The 16320-nt window shown below is 36.8% G+C and overlaps 1 protein-coding gene across 5 annotated transcripts in view; it reads left to right on the top strand.

Moving 5' to 3' along the window:
- The window catches only part of USP47 (ubiquitin specific peptidase 47), a 58639-nt gene that overhangs the window by 3398 nt on the left and 38921 nt on the right, over window positions 1-16320 (top strand). For 3 of the 5 annotated variants that reach the window (XM_055723126.1, XM_055723124.1, XM_055723125.1), the window contains exons 2-3: window positions 12270-12329; window positions 15406-15609. In XM_055723126.1, coding sequence (XP_055579101.1) covers window positions 12270-12329; window positions 15406-15609 — 264 coding nt within the window. The remainder of the gene's footprint in view (window positions 1-12269; window positions 12330-15405; window positions 15610-16320) is intronic. The other 2 variants (XM_055723128.1, XM_055723127.1) reach the window with 1 other exon arrangement.

Raw genomic sequence — 16320 nt, 5'->3', positions numbered from 1 at the left:
GTTCCTTTTTTTTTCCAGTCCTCAATTCCTTTCTTCTTTTCATCCAAAAGATAAGTCATTTAATTTAGTAGTATTTTATATCCAATAAAAAAGAAGGCATTGAGTAGCATACAGGACGTTGCTGCACCCTGGTAGTAAATGCTAGGTTTGTTCTTTAAAAATTGCCTTGTTATTTGGTATAATTTTTCCCCCATTAGTCCAGCAAAACAGTAGTCCTTGGGGGGGAGGGGGAATAGTAAGATAATAATGAAAATTAAAAAATGGTGCTATTAGAAGGGAAAATACTTCTATGGCTTTCAGCGTTACTTATAGGAAAAGTAGACTTAAAACTTACTTTGGGCAAATATACCTCAAATAGAAAATAATAAAATATTCTAATCAATACAGTTGGTGAGGAAGTTAGATGCATGTTTGTTTACTGGTAATGTAAGTGAAATTCACTAAGACTTTTCTTGAAAATCAAGACATGTCAGAACTTGGTGAATGTTGCCCAGGATTGGTCAGAATATGGAAGGAATTGGTCAGAATATAAGAAGTATGTTCTGCCATGAGGTTTTTGAAGTGTCTGTGCCACTAATTAAATAAATGCTGTGCAGATACTTTCTCAACATGTTCCAGCATGAAGTATCCAAAGTGCACCTGTCAAAATATATATATATGCTTTGTACTTGCTGCCATTAAATCAAATAGTGAGAGTTCTCTCTCAGCTAACTAATTTAAGTTTTTTCACCCCTACAGTAATGAATCCATTTTAATCTTACGCATTGAGCAAATAAAATACGTTTCTTGATGGGTATCGCTCTAACTTCAGTAGAAGTGCAGGAATCTGATTAAGGTATTTTGCAGTTCTATTTAGTAAAGGTGTACTGATCTTTTCAGTGCTGGTGACATCCTTGTTCTTTCATTCCTATGTACAAAGAGATTCTACAAGTGGTTACAGCTTGTGTAATTTATCAGTTTTTCATGCTCTCCTTCTCATGTACTCTGTTGTAAAACATAAAGGTATGATTGTGACAAATTGAGAAACTGACTACTTCATTGACTGAACAAATATTCTGAAAATCAAATTTGAGAGACAGAAAATCCACACAGAATTCCACCAAGTCATTGTTCCTTGCAAACAGGTGCCTTCTGAATGATATTCAAGTAGTACTTCAGTTTGGTGAATAAGACATGAGAGTAGAATGCAAGATCTTTCACTGCTTAGTTCAGCCACTGGGTTTCCCAGTCGGAGTTTAGTTCCCCTTGCTATATACATCTGGGTATTTAATCTATAGTATGAGAAGGATGATCAGGAAATTATTTAATAGCACCTCGAGATCACTGGATGAAAAATTTTTGCCTAATAGGTGCTAACTGCTTCTTAGGTAGTACGTGGTACTGTAGCCACAGTCTTTAAATGCTGCTGGCTAAAGTTACTACGCAGTAGAATAATCTTGACAACTGACCTATCACTTTGATTTTACTTTTTTTTTTGCAGTAATACATTTTGAACATCACAAACAAGAAACACAGTTTTCTCTAGTGTTTTGTGGGTGTCTGATGACTTCTAAATCAAGTTTCTAAACCAAATGAGTGCGGTAGTATAAATGTAATCCCCCCCCCTTTTTTTTGTGCAGCTACACAGTGTTTCTCAAACTAGTCATGAACTTTTTCCTAAGCTATGTAGTAGTTATCTGAAGGCAGAGAATACTTCAAAGATTTGTTGATATTACATTCTACACTATTATCCTTGAGCTGAGAATTTCAGCCTACAACACAGAAGTTTCTGATGTTTTGTTTGTTGCCATTTTTAACTAGGTGAAGTCCACCAACTATTTTCTGTTGTTTTTAAAACCCAAGTACCCCTGGATTTAGATCAACGTGGCCTTGCATCATAGTTTAAAATACAAATCGTCCTACTACACAAATACTGATGAAAGTCATTATTATCCAACTTCCTTTTGCTGATAGAATTTATTGATATTAATACAAGATTAAAACTTGTGGAGACTGAGTTTGTGTTAACTTTCATTTACGTGTTTTAGTCCTGTCAGAATTCAGCTTGGAGTGGATGTTCTTTTAAACCTTTTCCCTAGTACATTACAATTGATGCAGTAATGGACTAAAATACGTACAGGTGTTGATATATCTGGTCACAGCTCTACTCTCTATAGCAGGGGTCCTCAAACTATGGCCCGTGGGCTGGATACGGCCCCCCAGGGTCCTCAATCTGGCCCCGGTATTTACAGAAACCCGCCACACCCCCCCACCCCCCCCACCCCCACCCCCCGCAACTGCCTCCACGGGGGTTGGGGGGGTAAACCAAGCAGCCGAAGATGACTGCCTGCCACTTCATCTGCACGCCGGCCCCCTGGTTAAGAAGTTTGAGGACCCCTGCTCTATTGTATTTGAAAATATATTGGGGTTTATGGAAGAAACTGTGTGAAAGTTATGTCTGTAGAAAATTGGGTGATTGAGTTAAATATACATACTCAGCCTTCTTATTCAGTTTGAAAAAATTTTTTGTTTCCTTTTTTGAAAACTTTAAGCTGATATTTAACACTTTATCCCTTTGAGAATTAATATGATGTACCTTCAGGTAAGCTGCCTGTTTATCATTATGTTATTTTTCTTGCCTTGAACAAAATATGCTCAAAATAATGCCACTAGTAACCAAAGAACTGATAATTGAAAAATGCTAGTAAGTCTTGGAATTTTTTTGTAAACTTCTGATAAAATAACCAACTTGATCACAGTTTCAGCCACTGTGAAATATGTAGTATTTTCTTCGGGATTTTTGCAAAGTTTGGCACGTAACCAGCTTGCGCTGAAGAAATGGTTTAGCGCAGCAGTAGCAGGTGTAACTTCTAAAAAGGATGTCTTGGCCATGTTCTGAAAAAATTAATGGGTAACAACCACATCATTCAATTTAATCTTTGAAATTGTAACCACAAGGATACTTCAGGTGCTTCTGAAAAATGACAACACGTTATTTTTAGATTGACAGTATTATGAATAGCTTAAATTGGTTATTGTGCTGCAGTTTCAGGTGTATCTTTTCAATAATCACGTGATGAAAACCTTTTTAAGTAACATGAGGAAGCATGCATGAATTCCATAGGATTGGTGAAGGCTCTGGTTTTGAAGCTGTATGGAGACATATACTTGATATAATATGACAGTTTTCACTGTAAATAATGTCTGCAAACAGAGTAATGTAAATGGCATTTTTTGAAGAAGTCTGGCAGAGTACTGCAGGAGCTAAAGGAAGGCAGTTATGTTTGCTGATTTGTGTAGGTGTTGTGTTGAGGTCAGTAACAATGACTGAAGGAAGAGAAAAAACCAGCAGATGAAAGTACTACTTTAACTTGTTTTTTGTAAATAAAATATTTTCATCAGTTAATATATGGAAAAATCATCTAGGTCCTTCCTCATATATACATTATTATATTCATACCTTCTGTGGAGGCATGTTCTCTCTGGAGCCCTTTATGGTAGTGGTAGCAGATAGAGATATTGTCCAGGCTTCATGGGTACTTATGTTCTTAACTATTATCCTTTATTCTGTGCAATATTGCTAGAGAACTACACAAAGAATCCCTGCTGACCATCTTGCTCTTCAGGTTCTCTTCATCTTCCCTCAGCAGCAGGTGGATGGTTTAAAATTAGAGTTATTAGTCTTAAAAATTACCACTGTATTCACATTTTTTAATCTCTAAACTGTACAAGAATTTAATTTTTTAGCATACGTGTCTGTTGGTGGCTTTGTAGTCAAGTAAACCTTCATTTCAAAATTGTCCAGAAAAAAAGAAAAGTCTTTTATTATTTTTGTCTGGACTCTTAATTTGTTTCTATACTAATATTGCATTTGTAACTCAATCCAGCAAAAAGTCCTTTAGAATATTAGCAGCATAGAAAAATGTTTCAATAAAGCTCATGGTAGTTCCATCCTTGAAGGAATGGAGGGCAAGTGTGAAAGCATCTCCACTACTTGTGTGACTGTCCATAGGAAACAAATGATGTGGTTATAGGTTAATATATTAACATGTAATTGTGATGTTCTTGCGTCCCCTGTTTTTCAGATAATTTTTTTTTGAAGGTAAAACAAGGAGCATGGTGATTAAGAAGGTGGAGAGAAGATGCAAACAGAAGGACGATGAGGCTGTTTCAGATCTGAATATAAAGTTTGTACTGTAATGAATGTACAGAGGCTGGCAGTTTGCAGATACAGAGAACTTCATTTAGTTTTCACAATTACTTTAGCCTGGTTACTAAAACTTGGAAATTAAACAATTCAGGGTCATAGGATGAAAGAAGATATGATCAGTTGAAATTACAATCTTTAAGAATAAGAGAGCAAAATACTCAAAATGTCCAGTGGTTAAAAAACCACTATTTAGATTTTAAAACTCAGTCTGTTACTACTGTGAATGTATTCTTTGTTACCTATTGATTTCCTTCATTTGATAACAGCAAACTTTAAGAGTTCTTATGTGATCTGTAGGCATGACCAGGAAATATCTGTATGCTTTTGTTATTGACAGTTGCTATATCTGATTTTTAAGGGAAGTAACTAATCCTGAATCACCTTAATTTACCGTATTTAGAAGACTATTAGGAGGTAAGTGTAAGGAGACTGGTTCTACAAGACATTAAGACAGATGTATTTGAAGTTTTCTAAAATACAGAACCTGAGTGGAAAATAGCCTCTGTAAAACTGAAAAGCACGTGTTTTGATCTCTAGTTCACCTGACCCCAGACATGTGCCCCCGTTGCCGTATCCTTTTCCATAGTCTTTTGAACACCCTGGATACATGTACTTATCTGTGGTCCCATACCAACCTTTTCTGGTTGTCATTTCTGTTTTTATAAATGCTTTTTACAAATGACCCAGCAATCCACAATAGTAGGAACGCACTCTCAAAGGTAAATGCTATCCTCATAACATACTCTTTATTTCTGAGGTTTAGTGTTATTTTTGCACATGTTCAGAAAGTTGGAAGTATTAGACTTTGAAGTGTGTATATATTATAAAAATAATCTGTCCATATGCATTTTACAGGAGTGACAGTGAACAGCTGGCATGCAACTCTTTTCAGTGCAGTGGCAAACACTTTTGCTAATTTTTTTTAAACAAAATTTTGTTACTAGAGAAGCATTTCTGAGGAGGTAGTCTTTGAAAACAACAAATGAACCCATAATCTACATGAGGCAGAGATTAAAACATGCCCATGGCAGGGGCGGTTGGAACTAGATGATAATCTTCAAGGGTCCCTTTCAACCTAAACCATTCTGTGATTCTCTGTACCCCTGTTTCCAAAAGGAACAAGATCACAGAGGCCCTGCTACAGAATTCTATTTTGTACCTCTTCTCCTTTCTGTATCAGGTCATCCACCATAGGAAAGCATTCTTAGGGTTCACTTAGCCAGGTGGTTAGTCTCGGTGTGGCCCCAGCCACCTTCTGTGATCTCCCGTAGTTACCGTGTATCTATAGCAGGCTGAAAATAGTGAGTGTGGTGTGAGGGTAAAAGCAATAGGATTGCTGCAGTAATGGCACTTTTCACTTTTCTGGGGTTACTCCTCTTGCCCTGTGAGCAGCACTGACGTTTACAGAGACCCATACCTAAGGACGAAGGGTGTATTTCAATCTTTCAGGATACCAAAGGAAGTTGCAGTATGTCCGGGTGGTTGATACTTAGTAATCTAAGTACTACTACATACAATACATGCATTTAAAATACTACAGCTACTATGCTGGTACTGTTGTATCTATCACTCAGTCCTTTTCCAGGAGAGTTACAGATTCTGTTGAGAAGCTAGAGGGCTGACTCAGGTTAAAGCTAACCCACTGAAAAACCAACCAGAAGTGTTTAATTTTAAGAAGGATTAGCAATGTGAGCCTGCTCAACATGTAGCTGCATGACCAGGACCAGCACAAGAAAGGGGATAATGTTGGGGTGGAAATGAGCAGGTGGGAGCAAGACTGCTTCTTCTGGCAGCAGTTGCTGATATTCAATCTTTAATTGCTTGTGTAACTGAAGCATTGCCGTGTTCAACGTTTTTAAGCTGCTGTGTATGTGTGAAGTGTTACTAGTGCACTGTAAATTCATCACCGTCTTACAGGTTGAGTTTCCAAAATAGAAGTTTGTGAACATATCAGTTCATATCAGTGTATAAGTGTATGATTATTTTTAATTGCGGTGGTCTTAATGAGTTATCTTATTCAGGCATCAATTTTGTTCCTTTGAAGTGTATCAGATACTATGAGAGGAAAGCATAGATAAATACCATAGATTGAAGTAGAGGGGAAGCAGTGTAACTAAGGATGTTATGCTGCAGATGTGTTTAAGTGAAACAGTGAAGCAGTTTGAACTGACATAGATAAGGGTTCACGAGGTTGAAACTGGGAGTTCAGGCTTTGTAATGGGGAGCATGATTGGGCTAGCCCGTTTTGAAGACACTTGGATTTTTACTCTATTGACAATTTTCAACAATATTTTGTCAGTTTTTATTGACTGTCCTTGCACTGTCTCTGAAGTCTTTCTAACTGTAATTGTGGGGGTGGGGAAGTTGGCTGAAGTCTTTGTGATCCAGCAGAGGTGAATGGGTGTTAAAAGTTGATAAGCAGTAGTGATAAAAACATGAACAAACGAAAGTCTCATTTCAGTTATGCAAAATTAAAATGTAAAGATATCACTTTCAAGATTATTTTGCAAAATCACCCTGTTGTATGTTAGCCCTAGTAGGCAGCTAAGCAATATGCAACTGCTCACTCACTTCCCACCCCCTGTAGGACAGAGGAAGAGGAAAGGAAAAGCAAGAAAACTTTTGGTGTTGAAATAAAATTGTCTAACTGAAGAAGAGGTGAAAGAATTGTGTGTGTGGGGGAACCCAAATAAACAAAACAAGGGATGCAAAGGCGGTCACTCACCATGTGTCCTATGGGTAGACCAGTGCCCCACCAATTTCCAGGCAGAGATGGAAAATAGCTAAACCTCCTCCTTTCCCTTTTGTTACAAAGCATGGTGTTACGTGGTATGGAGTATCTCTTTGGTTAGTTTGGGTCACCTGCTTGGTTGTGTCCCTTCCCAGCCTCTTACAAACCACCCAGTTGGTTCACTGGGAGGGCAGGGTAAGAATTGTAGAAGGCCTTGATGCTATGAAAATACTGCCCAGCGAGAGCTAAAACATTATTGTGTTATCAGCATTTTTTTAGTCACAAATCTAATATACAGCACCTTAGGGGCTTCTGTGAAGAAAATCACCTCTATCCTGGCCTGGCCAGGTACACACCTTTTTGGTAGTTTTTTCCTGTTTTCCAGTCTTGTTCCTAATCAAGAGGATAGACAGAGAGGACATTGCTAAGACTGGTGAATCCTTGATATCCCGTCCCAGTGGGGGGGGTTGGGGTGGAAGTGAGGGGTCAAAGGTTCAGTAATTAGGACAGTGGTCAGTCAGGATATGTGTTCTTGAATGTGGATGGTATTTCAGGCTTGGTGTGAGGCATTTTTTTCCCAACCAGTAATGGGACAGAAGACCTCTGTTCAGTTTCACACTTCAGGATTTTCCCTGAAGTCTCTCCAAGTATAATGATGAATTTGAAGTTGAGGATAAAATATGTTATTCAGGTACTCACAAAACTGATACCACAAAGTTAGTAAAATTCAAATCAAATGATTGTGTCTAAAGGTTGTTCAGAATTATTTTGTCACAGGAAATGTTCCAACACAAGATACATCAAGTTAACAGCTCAAAATGATTCTGTTTATGGAGACCTCCTGGGATCAGTGTTTTTAAAAAGTGTATTCAGTTTGCCACAAGCCTTCTGTAAAATACTTCTTCGTGAAGTATGTTTTGGTTCAGGCATTTGTAACAATTCTAAGTGCGGTGTTCCCTCATTAACTCAAACTGAGCTGCCGTGAGGCTCCTTTGTTGAATAACAACTCAGAATGCTCTGACAGAATTAGTCTAGTAAGTTGTCTTTTAAGAAGTTGCATCTGTCCTCAGAAATAAAGCCAAATGTGAGTCCGATTTCTCTTTTCTTCAGTAGATGAGTAACTACAGCAGTGTCCAAAGCAGTGGAGACCACCTGCTCAATGCTTCACTCATTCTAAGGACTTTATCACCCCTTGTTTACTTCCCAGAGGAGTGACCTGCTCATCTGGCTGTATCGGGGAAGCTGGCCTCTGTAAGGAGAGTTTTGTTGGGCTGGGAAAAAGCATAGAGCATGACTAGCCCAGCTGTGGGCAAAAGGGAGTTGTGGGCTGTAAGACTCTCTGAAGTCCATAGTTGTAAATGCTCAGGGTAAGGAGAAAGGTTTTAGAGTGGAGATGGTAATCTAGCTCTGATTATTCTTCTCTTACTTGCTGTATATTTGAAAGGTCTTCGGTCTTCACATTTTGTGCAGAATGCAGTGCTGTCAGTATGTGTCCAATGTGGTGTTTAATGGTTGGACCTCTTGGAGTAGGTGAAGGAATTCTTGAAGTATGGTTGTGGTTTCTCAAGGAGCTGATTTGATAGCAATTTGTTATTGTTGACAGAGTTGAAACAAGCTTCTGTTTGGTTGAACTGTAATTAATGTCTGAACATTTGTATACAATGATACTTTAGAAGTAAAATGTACAAGTGCAAACTACGTGTTTGTAACTGAAGCTAACAAATTTCACTTTGTACTTGTAATTGCTGGAAATGTGTACCCGGTCAGTTACACAGACTTGGAATGTACACCCCAAAGTTTGACCAGCAGTAATGTGATAGGCGCTAGTCACTTGTGTGCATTTCACGTGGTAGTCTTAAGTTGCTGAAGCTACATGAAGTCTGAGAATTGCTGTTTTAGGCTTAATCATCCAAGTCACTTTGTGAATGTAAGTATCATGTCTGCTATTGCCACTTGCTACAGATCTCATTGTCTTTCCTCTATTGTAGTGATTTGTGAGAATTATTTATAGGGTGTGGACATGTAGGAACTTTTCTACTGGTGATAATTTTAAGTCTCAGTAGGCCATTAACTTCATTTGGCAGTCAAACTTTACACATCTGTTATTTAAACTCTTGACCTGAAACTTGTGATTTTTCTTACTGATTTATGCTGTCAGTATTTTTGCCTATTTGAAATACTGGAATTTGGAAATGTTGGGTAGAATCTACATGAAGTCTGAGCTTAGCTATAGGTTTCACTTCCAATCTCTGATAATAATTTTATAAAAGAACTGAAGCAGGAATTAGTCTTGAGAGGATCTTCTGTCATTTGAAAACCAAAATGTTTGTATTGGTTTGTCCTCATAATGTTAGTCAAGTGCTGCTATAGAATTTTAATTAATCCAGTGATTCAGAGCTGAAAAATAGCAAGCCACATCTAAATGCTGTGTTAAAACCACTACAGTTCAGCATTTGAATATAGTTTTGACAGATCTAGTAACACTAATTTTTTTGTTCCTCTATTTTCAACAAATACAGAACATGTATCATCAAAGCTAGTGTCAGTCTTGCAGATGGCACTAATAACAATGCTTTCTTTGTTAGTATATACAGAATTACAGCTTGAATTACTTAAGCACTACGATATATTTTATCCTCTGCAACTTACAGATGCAGAACTTTAACATAAAAAAGATGAAATATATTTTTAGAAAGGTACATGGGGTAACTACTTATGTAGTGTGGAGCTCTAGAATGTCCACCCGTGTCAGACTTCCGTGGATTGCATGTTTGTGTTAATCTTTTGCAAGTCTGGTCTAATACATAGTCAGAAGTCTTCTGCATGCAGATTTGGGAACATAATCTCCTTTCTAGAAATGGAAAAGTGTAAAAGATGGAGTGACTTGGGGTGAAGGTGTCAGTGTGTTAATATTTTTAAAAGGTTAACGTTTGAAGTTAGGATTTCAAATACTTATTTACCAAAATACTAGCTTGGAAAGATGTCTGTAATAAAATAATCATAGGATGGTTTCCTAAATCGTAACCTTAAGTGGCAGTATGCATTTGCCTTTTCAGATGCTTATGCAGTTGAGGGTCTGCAACTTATTTTACTATTGCTGGTGGTGTGCATCCAATGTCACAGTATTTCTTTGTAGGACTTCTCACAAGTACAGAATAGATAGATGGGCTTGCTGCCAGAGTGGTTGCCCTTATTTCTCCTGAGGAAAAGGCAGTAGAAAATTTTTGTAGATACCTGTGAATACCATGTGTATGTTAGTTTGAAACCCTTGAACTATGTAGTTAATATGCTCATCTATTTTGTGAGGTGTAATAAATAAATGGTTTGGTGAATTCCAGTGTCATTTTTATCACAGTAAAACTTAGGCAACTTTATGTGTAGTACAATCTTTGTTCTCTTAATCATACTTTAAAGCATAAATTTCCATGGTGAAAGGGGCTTTTTTGTAAAATGTAGAGTTGAACTAGTGGTTGTTAAAAAGTATATTCTTAGAGTGTGATAGGGTGAATGCTTTAATTGAAAAGTAGGGAATGCTGCGTTTGAAAGTTGACACATCTCTGTGGTTTTGTGATGTCTTGTCAGAGCAGTTGAAGTCTCTTAGTTACTTCTAAAATTCCTGAACAACATATAAGCAGTACAGTTGGTAAACTTGATTTGTTTGAATTCTGTGGAATATTGAAAAACAACTTTTGCCACTCAGAATTTATGAAGTGAAATAACTCATGGAAAATCTTTCAGCAGTCCTTTACTGAGAAATCAAGAGCTGAGAAACCAGCATAAAAGCATTCTTGTAAAGGAAGCAACCAGTACATATTTTTGTCTAGTTCAGATGATGTCTGGAGCCTGTCTTCCTCTTCCACCCTCTGCTACATGCACCAAATGAAATAGCACATTAGAAATTATGCATGCTTCTGTGTACACTGGATTTAACTTGTCTGTCTCTGGAGAGAAGGAATTCAGGCTAAAGTAAGGGTTCTTTGGAGACATGGATTAAGAGGAAAATTGGAAGACTTAGCTCTTCCGCACAGGGCAATATACTTGATGGCTATTGTCATATTATAAATCAGCAGTTTCAAAATTATGCTTCCAGGACTCTATTAACCTTTAAGTCACTTCAGCAAAATGTATGTAACTTCCAACTGAGAGCAGGTAAAACTGGTAAGCAACAAAACATTTAAATTGTGATGTTTGTTTTCCAGTTGGGTTTTTTTTGGAGTGGGGAGGGGGTTGGGGTTTTTTTGGTGTTTGGAGTTTGTTTTTTTAAATTATTTTTAAAACCTCTGCCAAATCTGAAATTACAGGCTGGTGTGTGAAGAAAAAAAATGCTAGATACAATTACTGATCTTGGATTATTGAAACTTCAAAACTGGAACTTCAGCTCTCTTTGTGCAAAGAAAGAAATCCTGTCTTCTGTCATCCTGCTGAGAAGTTAAATGCAGCGGTCTAGGCTATTTTTGTAGGTCATTTGGTGGGGCAAATAGGGCACGTCAGTAAAGATTATGTCAGTATTTTATGTTTTGATAATCTTGACTGAGGGTGCAGTTGAAGAAATTTGGAAAAGAGCATGATGTTGTTAGCATCTTCATCCTCACTTCCTGTTTTTCCTTTCTGGAAAAATACAAAGTGCAATGCTTCAGATTCGCAAACTAGTTAACTTGATGTTTGTCCATAGTCGGAAAACAGTTTTGTTACAGGTCATGTTTATTGTTGCATTTTTAATGGTACAACAGAGATACTAAGGCAGGCTTTCTCTGTAAGAGCATCAGGAGTAAGAAAAATCATAACTTGCTTCTTTATTACCTTCAGCTGTGTACTTCGAAATGGGTTCATGTTAATAAAAACTTTTCTACAGGAAAGAATTCAGACATGAAGGACCAGTTTCATACAAACTGGATAGCTTCATAATTTATAAATGTAATAGTAAACTGAATTAGTTGCATGCTAATCTTGTACTTGAGCCATTTGAAGTAAAACGTTTACCTGTGTCTGGAGGGCTTTTTATAATGTAATGAAGGAATTTGGTGGTATGGATTTATATCCTGAATTATTTATGTTTTCTTATCCACTTATTTTATTTTATGAAATGCAGTATGTAATGTATTACATTGTAATTTAACTAACCTTTTATGTAACACTGCTCTTACAATTTAAACGGTAAAATACTGTGTACTGAACTTCATGTTAATAGAGGACTTGTTAAAGTATTTGGGGGCTATTCTAGTTATTCTGTGAATGGTGGTTTGAAACTCAGTAATAATACTTAGACTATAAAACTGACTTTATACAATAAAAGTCAGTTTACCATTTTGAAAGATGATGACTTCTTAATTTTGTTTTTATATACTATAGGATATGTTTTGGAGTTGCAGACAAAGTATCTTTGCTGAAATGAAGAAGAAATTTTCACAGGTAGACAGATGAAATCAACTTCATTAAATGATATCCCAGATACATAGTAACAGCATGATGCTGAAGCTTTTGTGTATTTCTTAACATGAGCATGAACTGTTGAATTTTTTGTGCATGTTCTTAAATACAAAGATAATGTACGTATTAAATGCTGTCTTAACAGAAGAAGCTTCAAACTGAGTATGTGTTCATATGTTTTTACACTGGTGTATGGGTTCTTGGCCCTCTAGCTTTTCATTAAAAAATGGAATTGTGCAGCTGTCATAATATATCAAATCATATAATGACTAAAACTAAGTTTCGTGTTTACTTTGTGGACTCAGTTTGATAACAGCCTGTCAAAATAGTTTGGAGGCCTATCGCTGGCCAGGATTGCCTTTTACACTACTTTTATAGTAAAGTAGCCACAAACAAGATGTTTGCATTTTTTTGTTGTCTGATGGTTCAGATGGTATATGTGAATGCTTGCCATGAATACACTTGGACTGAGGTGGTTTTTGCTTTTACCTATTTGCTGTGAACAACTTGGAGCAGTGGCAGTGTGAGTGATGGCTTAATACCCTTTGCTATACTGAATTAAACCAGTTCAGTCTGTCAGAATTACATCTGTGAACAAGAAAGAGAGGATTTGTCTGACATGGAACATCCAGCAACCCAACCAGCAAATCTTCTGTAATCTTCTATAATTTGTTTGCTTAATGTTACTTCTATTCATCAGATACTGTGTGTCTAACTATTTTCAGTACCAACTCCCAATAAAAGTCATAAGTGACCACTATCAAAGGTAGTGGAGAAAGTGTGAGTAGGAGGAGTTAAATTTATAGGTATCTTCTGCAGAGAGGAGGGGAGGGGATTTAAGGTTGTGTAAAGGCAGTATGACAAGGAATTGAGCCGCTAATGGAGAACTTCGGTAGCAGGTCAAGTTGTAGCATCAGTACAAAATTACTGTGGGAATAATTACATCTGAGTTAACTTACATTTTCTTAGATGAAGCTGTATGAATAGTAGCAAATGCCTCTTCACCTGTCCACACTATTCTATAGGGAGGGGTGGGCTTCCAGCCAGAGCAAGACTCTGCCATTGCTGGGGAATCTGGGTCATAAGTGTAGGTTGATCTTAGGATTTTGTTGGGTTTTAGCTGTTGCTTGTTTTCTCCAGAAAATGAAGAAAGCAGACCATTGAATAGCCTTCATCATCTCTGCTGTAACACATGATAAGAGACAAATTATGTGCTTGTTGTTTAGCTAAAAAAAACCAAACCCAACAAAACAAACACCCACCACCCACCTACCCAAAAAAAGAAGAATGAAGCTGTTCTGGGAAATTATAAGGAGGAACCCAGGAGAAGTAATCACTGCTGAAATTTAACTTTAGGCTACTCAAGTACTGCTGTGTTGGTGCTGTGGGTGAAAGTGAGGATATAGTATGTTGAAATTACTTCAACTATCTCAATTGTGTTTTCTCCTTGATGTGTGGTTAATCTTTCAGGAACAGTTTTGCCTGTCTTCTTGGAAAATAGTTCATAAATGTAGAATTCTCCAGTAAAGATTAAGTTGCAGATTTGCTGGAAAAGGTGCCTTGGATCTTTTTGGAGCATGCAGTTAATGAAGAGCTCCACACAGGACATTACATTTGATGAACTTACATAAGTTGGACTTCAGAGTCTTAAGAAAAATCAGTCTGAAGCAAACTACCATAACACAGATTGGGCCAGGGTGTGGTTTTATTTTCCTTTCCCTGAGGATGATGGGAATAGATGGTGCAGTCAGATAACATTTTATGTTATAGTTGTGTGAAGACTTGTCAGCTCATCTTGAATTTTTGTGAAATGAAGGGTTGCAGCATCACCTAGAATGTTTCTGTTCCTTTTTCAGAAGTTTGTAAGAGTTCGTATCGTAAGGGACTATGCCACTTTGGTGGTCATCTATGTTGTGAGGCTGGTTGTGTAGAAATACAAGGGATGCTGAAGTTGCTTAGATGTTCTTTGTATTCCCTAGAAGATGCTTATGACATGGCTGACAGTTACAGCATGAACATAGTTCATGCTATTTATGTTTTCATCCACTGAAAGTCAGGGTAACACTGTGTGTATCTTTTTGCCCTTTTGGATGATGTGCCCTTTAGCCATGGGCTGAGATTTGGGTGCTCTGTCATGCGTTACTTAGGCTTTCTGTGGGTTCCAAGTTGAAAAGGCTGAGTCCTTGGGGACCAATTACTCCTTTTACTGACCTGATGCTTTATTGTATGACCTGTTTTTAAATATTAGTTATTCTTTACTGTTCTACAACTTTGGAATGTTAAAAGAATTAGTTTATTGTTCTTAGATCTTTAACTTCCTGGATTTTCAGTGTTGGAAAGTACCATTTTCTTGGCTTACTCGACTCAGTAAAATTTTATCACTATTCCTTTGTCACCTTCATTCAAGATTGTTACTTTCTAATTTCAGGTATATTGAAGTTGCTGTTTAGATTAAATCTGACTACTTTGTCTAGTAGCCATTTGGCAATGTTAATTTTTATTCAGGCAGAAGACTTTCTGCTGTAACTCATGCAGCAGTGAATTTAGTAGGAGAAAGTTGGTGGCTTGATTATGAAACTTCTTATTTAATGGTCAGCTTCCAAGATTATTTGGAAGCTTGTAGATCTAAAAATCACATTTGCATTCCTAAAAATCACAAAAGGTATTCTTCTGCCTCAGCAGGATTTATGATAGCATTAAAGCAAAATAGGAGTTTGAAGTGATGATTGAAAAGCCTGTTCCTGATTTGAAGCAGTCTTCTGTCTGCTTACTAGCTGAAATTCTGTGCAGAACTTGAGCAATTTATCTCTCTACAGTCATCCACACACAAAGATTTCTTGTTGTTCTGGAAAAATGGAGCTTGTTTTTACATGTTTTCCAAAACTGGAAACTTCTTAATTTTTGTACATCTGCTTTCAAAAATGAAAGTACAGTTTTAGGTTTCTTAGCTTGTAGAAGTGTATTACATTTTATTGGTGAAGTCTTGTTTGGATTTTTCAATTAAACTCAAATATGTTCTTACCTTTACTCGTGAATTGTTGCCTGCTTGTCATTTTAGGTGGAAAGTGCTGCTGAGGAACCCAGGGTCCTGTGTATAATACAAGATACCACAAATTCCAAGACAGTGAATGAACGTGTTACCTTGAACCTGCCAGCTTCCACACCACTGAAAAGGCTGTTTGAAGATGTGGCATCAAAAGTGGGCTACGTGAATGGAACTTTTGATTTAATGTGGGGAAATGGAGATAATGTAACTGATACGGTATGGCAGAGTGCTTTTTATTTCCTTTTGATAGCAAACACTTAAATCTTCACGTTATAGAAGAATGTGAAGCACTACTGCATATTGCGTTAGTACTCATTAAATTCCTGTAAAAATTTGTTCTCACTTAGTTCCTGTAAAAAGTCTGTAGAGACTGACACCACTTTTTTGATTTTGCTGAATTTTATTTTGTATTCTATCTACATTTTAATCTCAAAATGTGCTCTTAATTGATACAGGTGTTTAATCAGTAAACACAAGAAACTAATACAATCATTCAGGTGTAATGCTAGTTTTCATTATCAGTATGTATTTTTAATAATAATACCCATTATAATTATTTTCTGTTTTCTGTGGTCGTCTTTGAGAAATATTTTCTTAACAGAAGCATCTGGTGTAGCGGCATTCTATGTTACTTACACCTATTTGAATTGATTATATACCAAAAAAATACGATTAATATAATCTCTGTGCTTTATTGTAAATCAGTGTTGTTTTTAGTTAATATGATTTCTACGGATGTACCTAGAAGACTTGATAAGATTCCTTAAGAACTAGATGTTAGTTTATTTCAGGTCACGTTTATGCTTGCTGAAATTCTTTTTTTTTTTTTTTTTTTTTTTTTTCCCCTCTTTAAAACAAACCAAACTGTATACAAGCTATCTAGGACACTAGATGGTTTGCATGGCTTGATGTTCTGCAAGAAACTTG

This window comes from Falco cherrug, chromosome 10 (assembly GCF_023634085.1).
Source record: "Falco cherrug isolate bFalChe1 chromosome 10, bFalChe1.pri, whole genome shotgun sequence".
Lineage (NCBI taxonomy): Eukaryota > Metazoa > Chordata > Aves > Falconiformes > Falconidae > Falco > Falco cherrug.
This window is presented reverse-complemented; position numbering and strand designations above follow the sequence as displayed.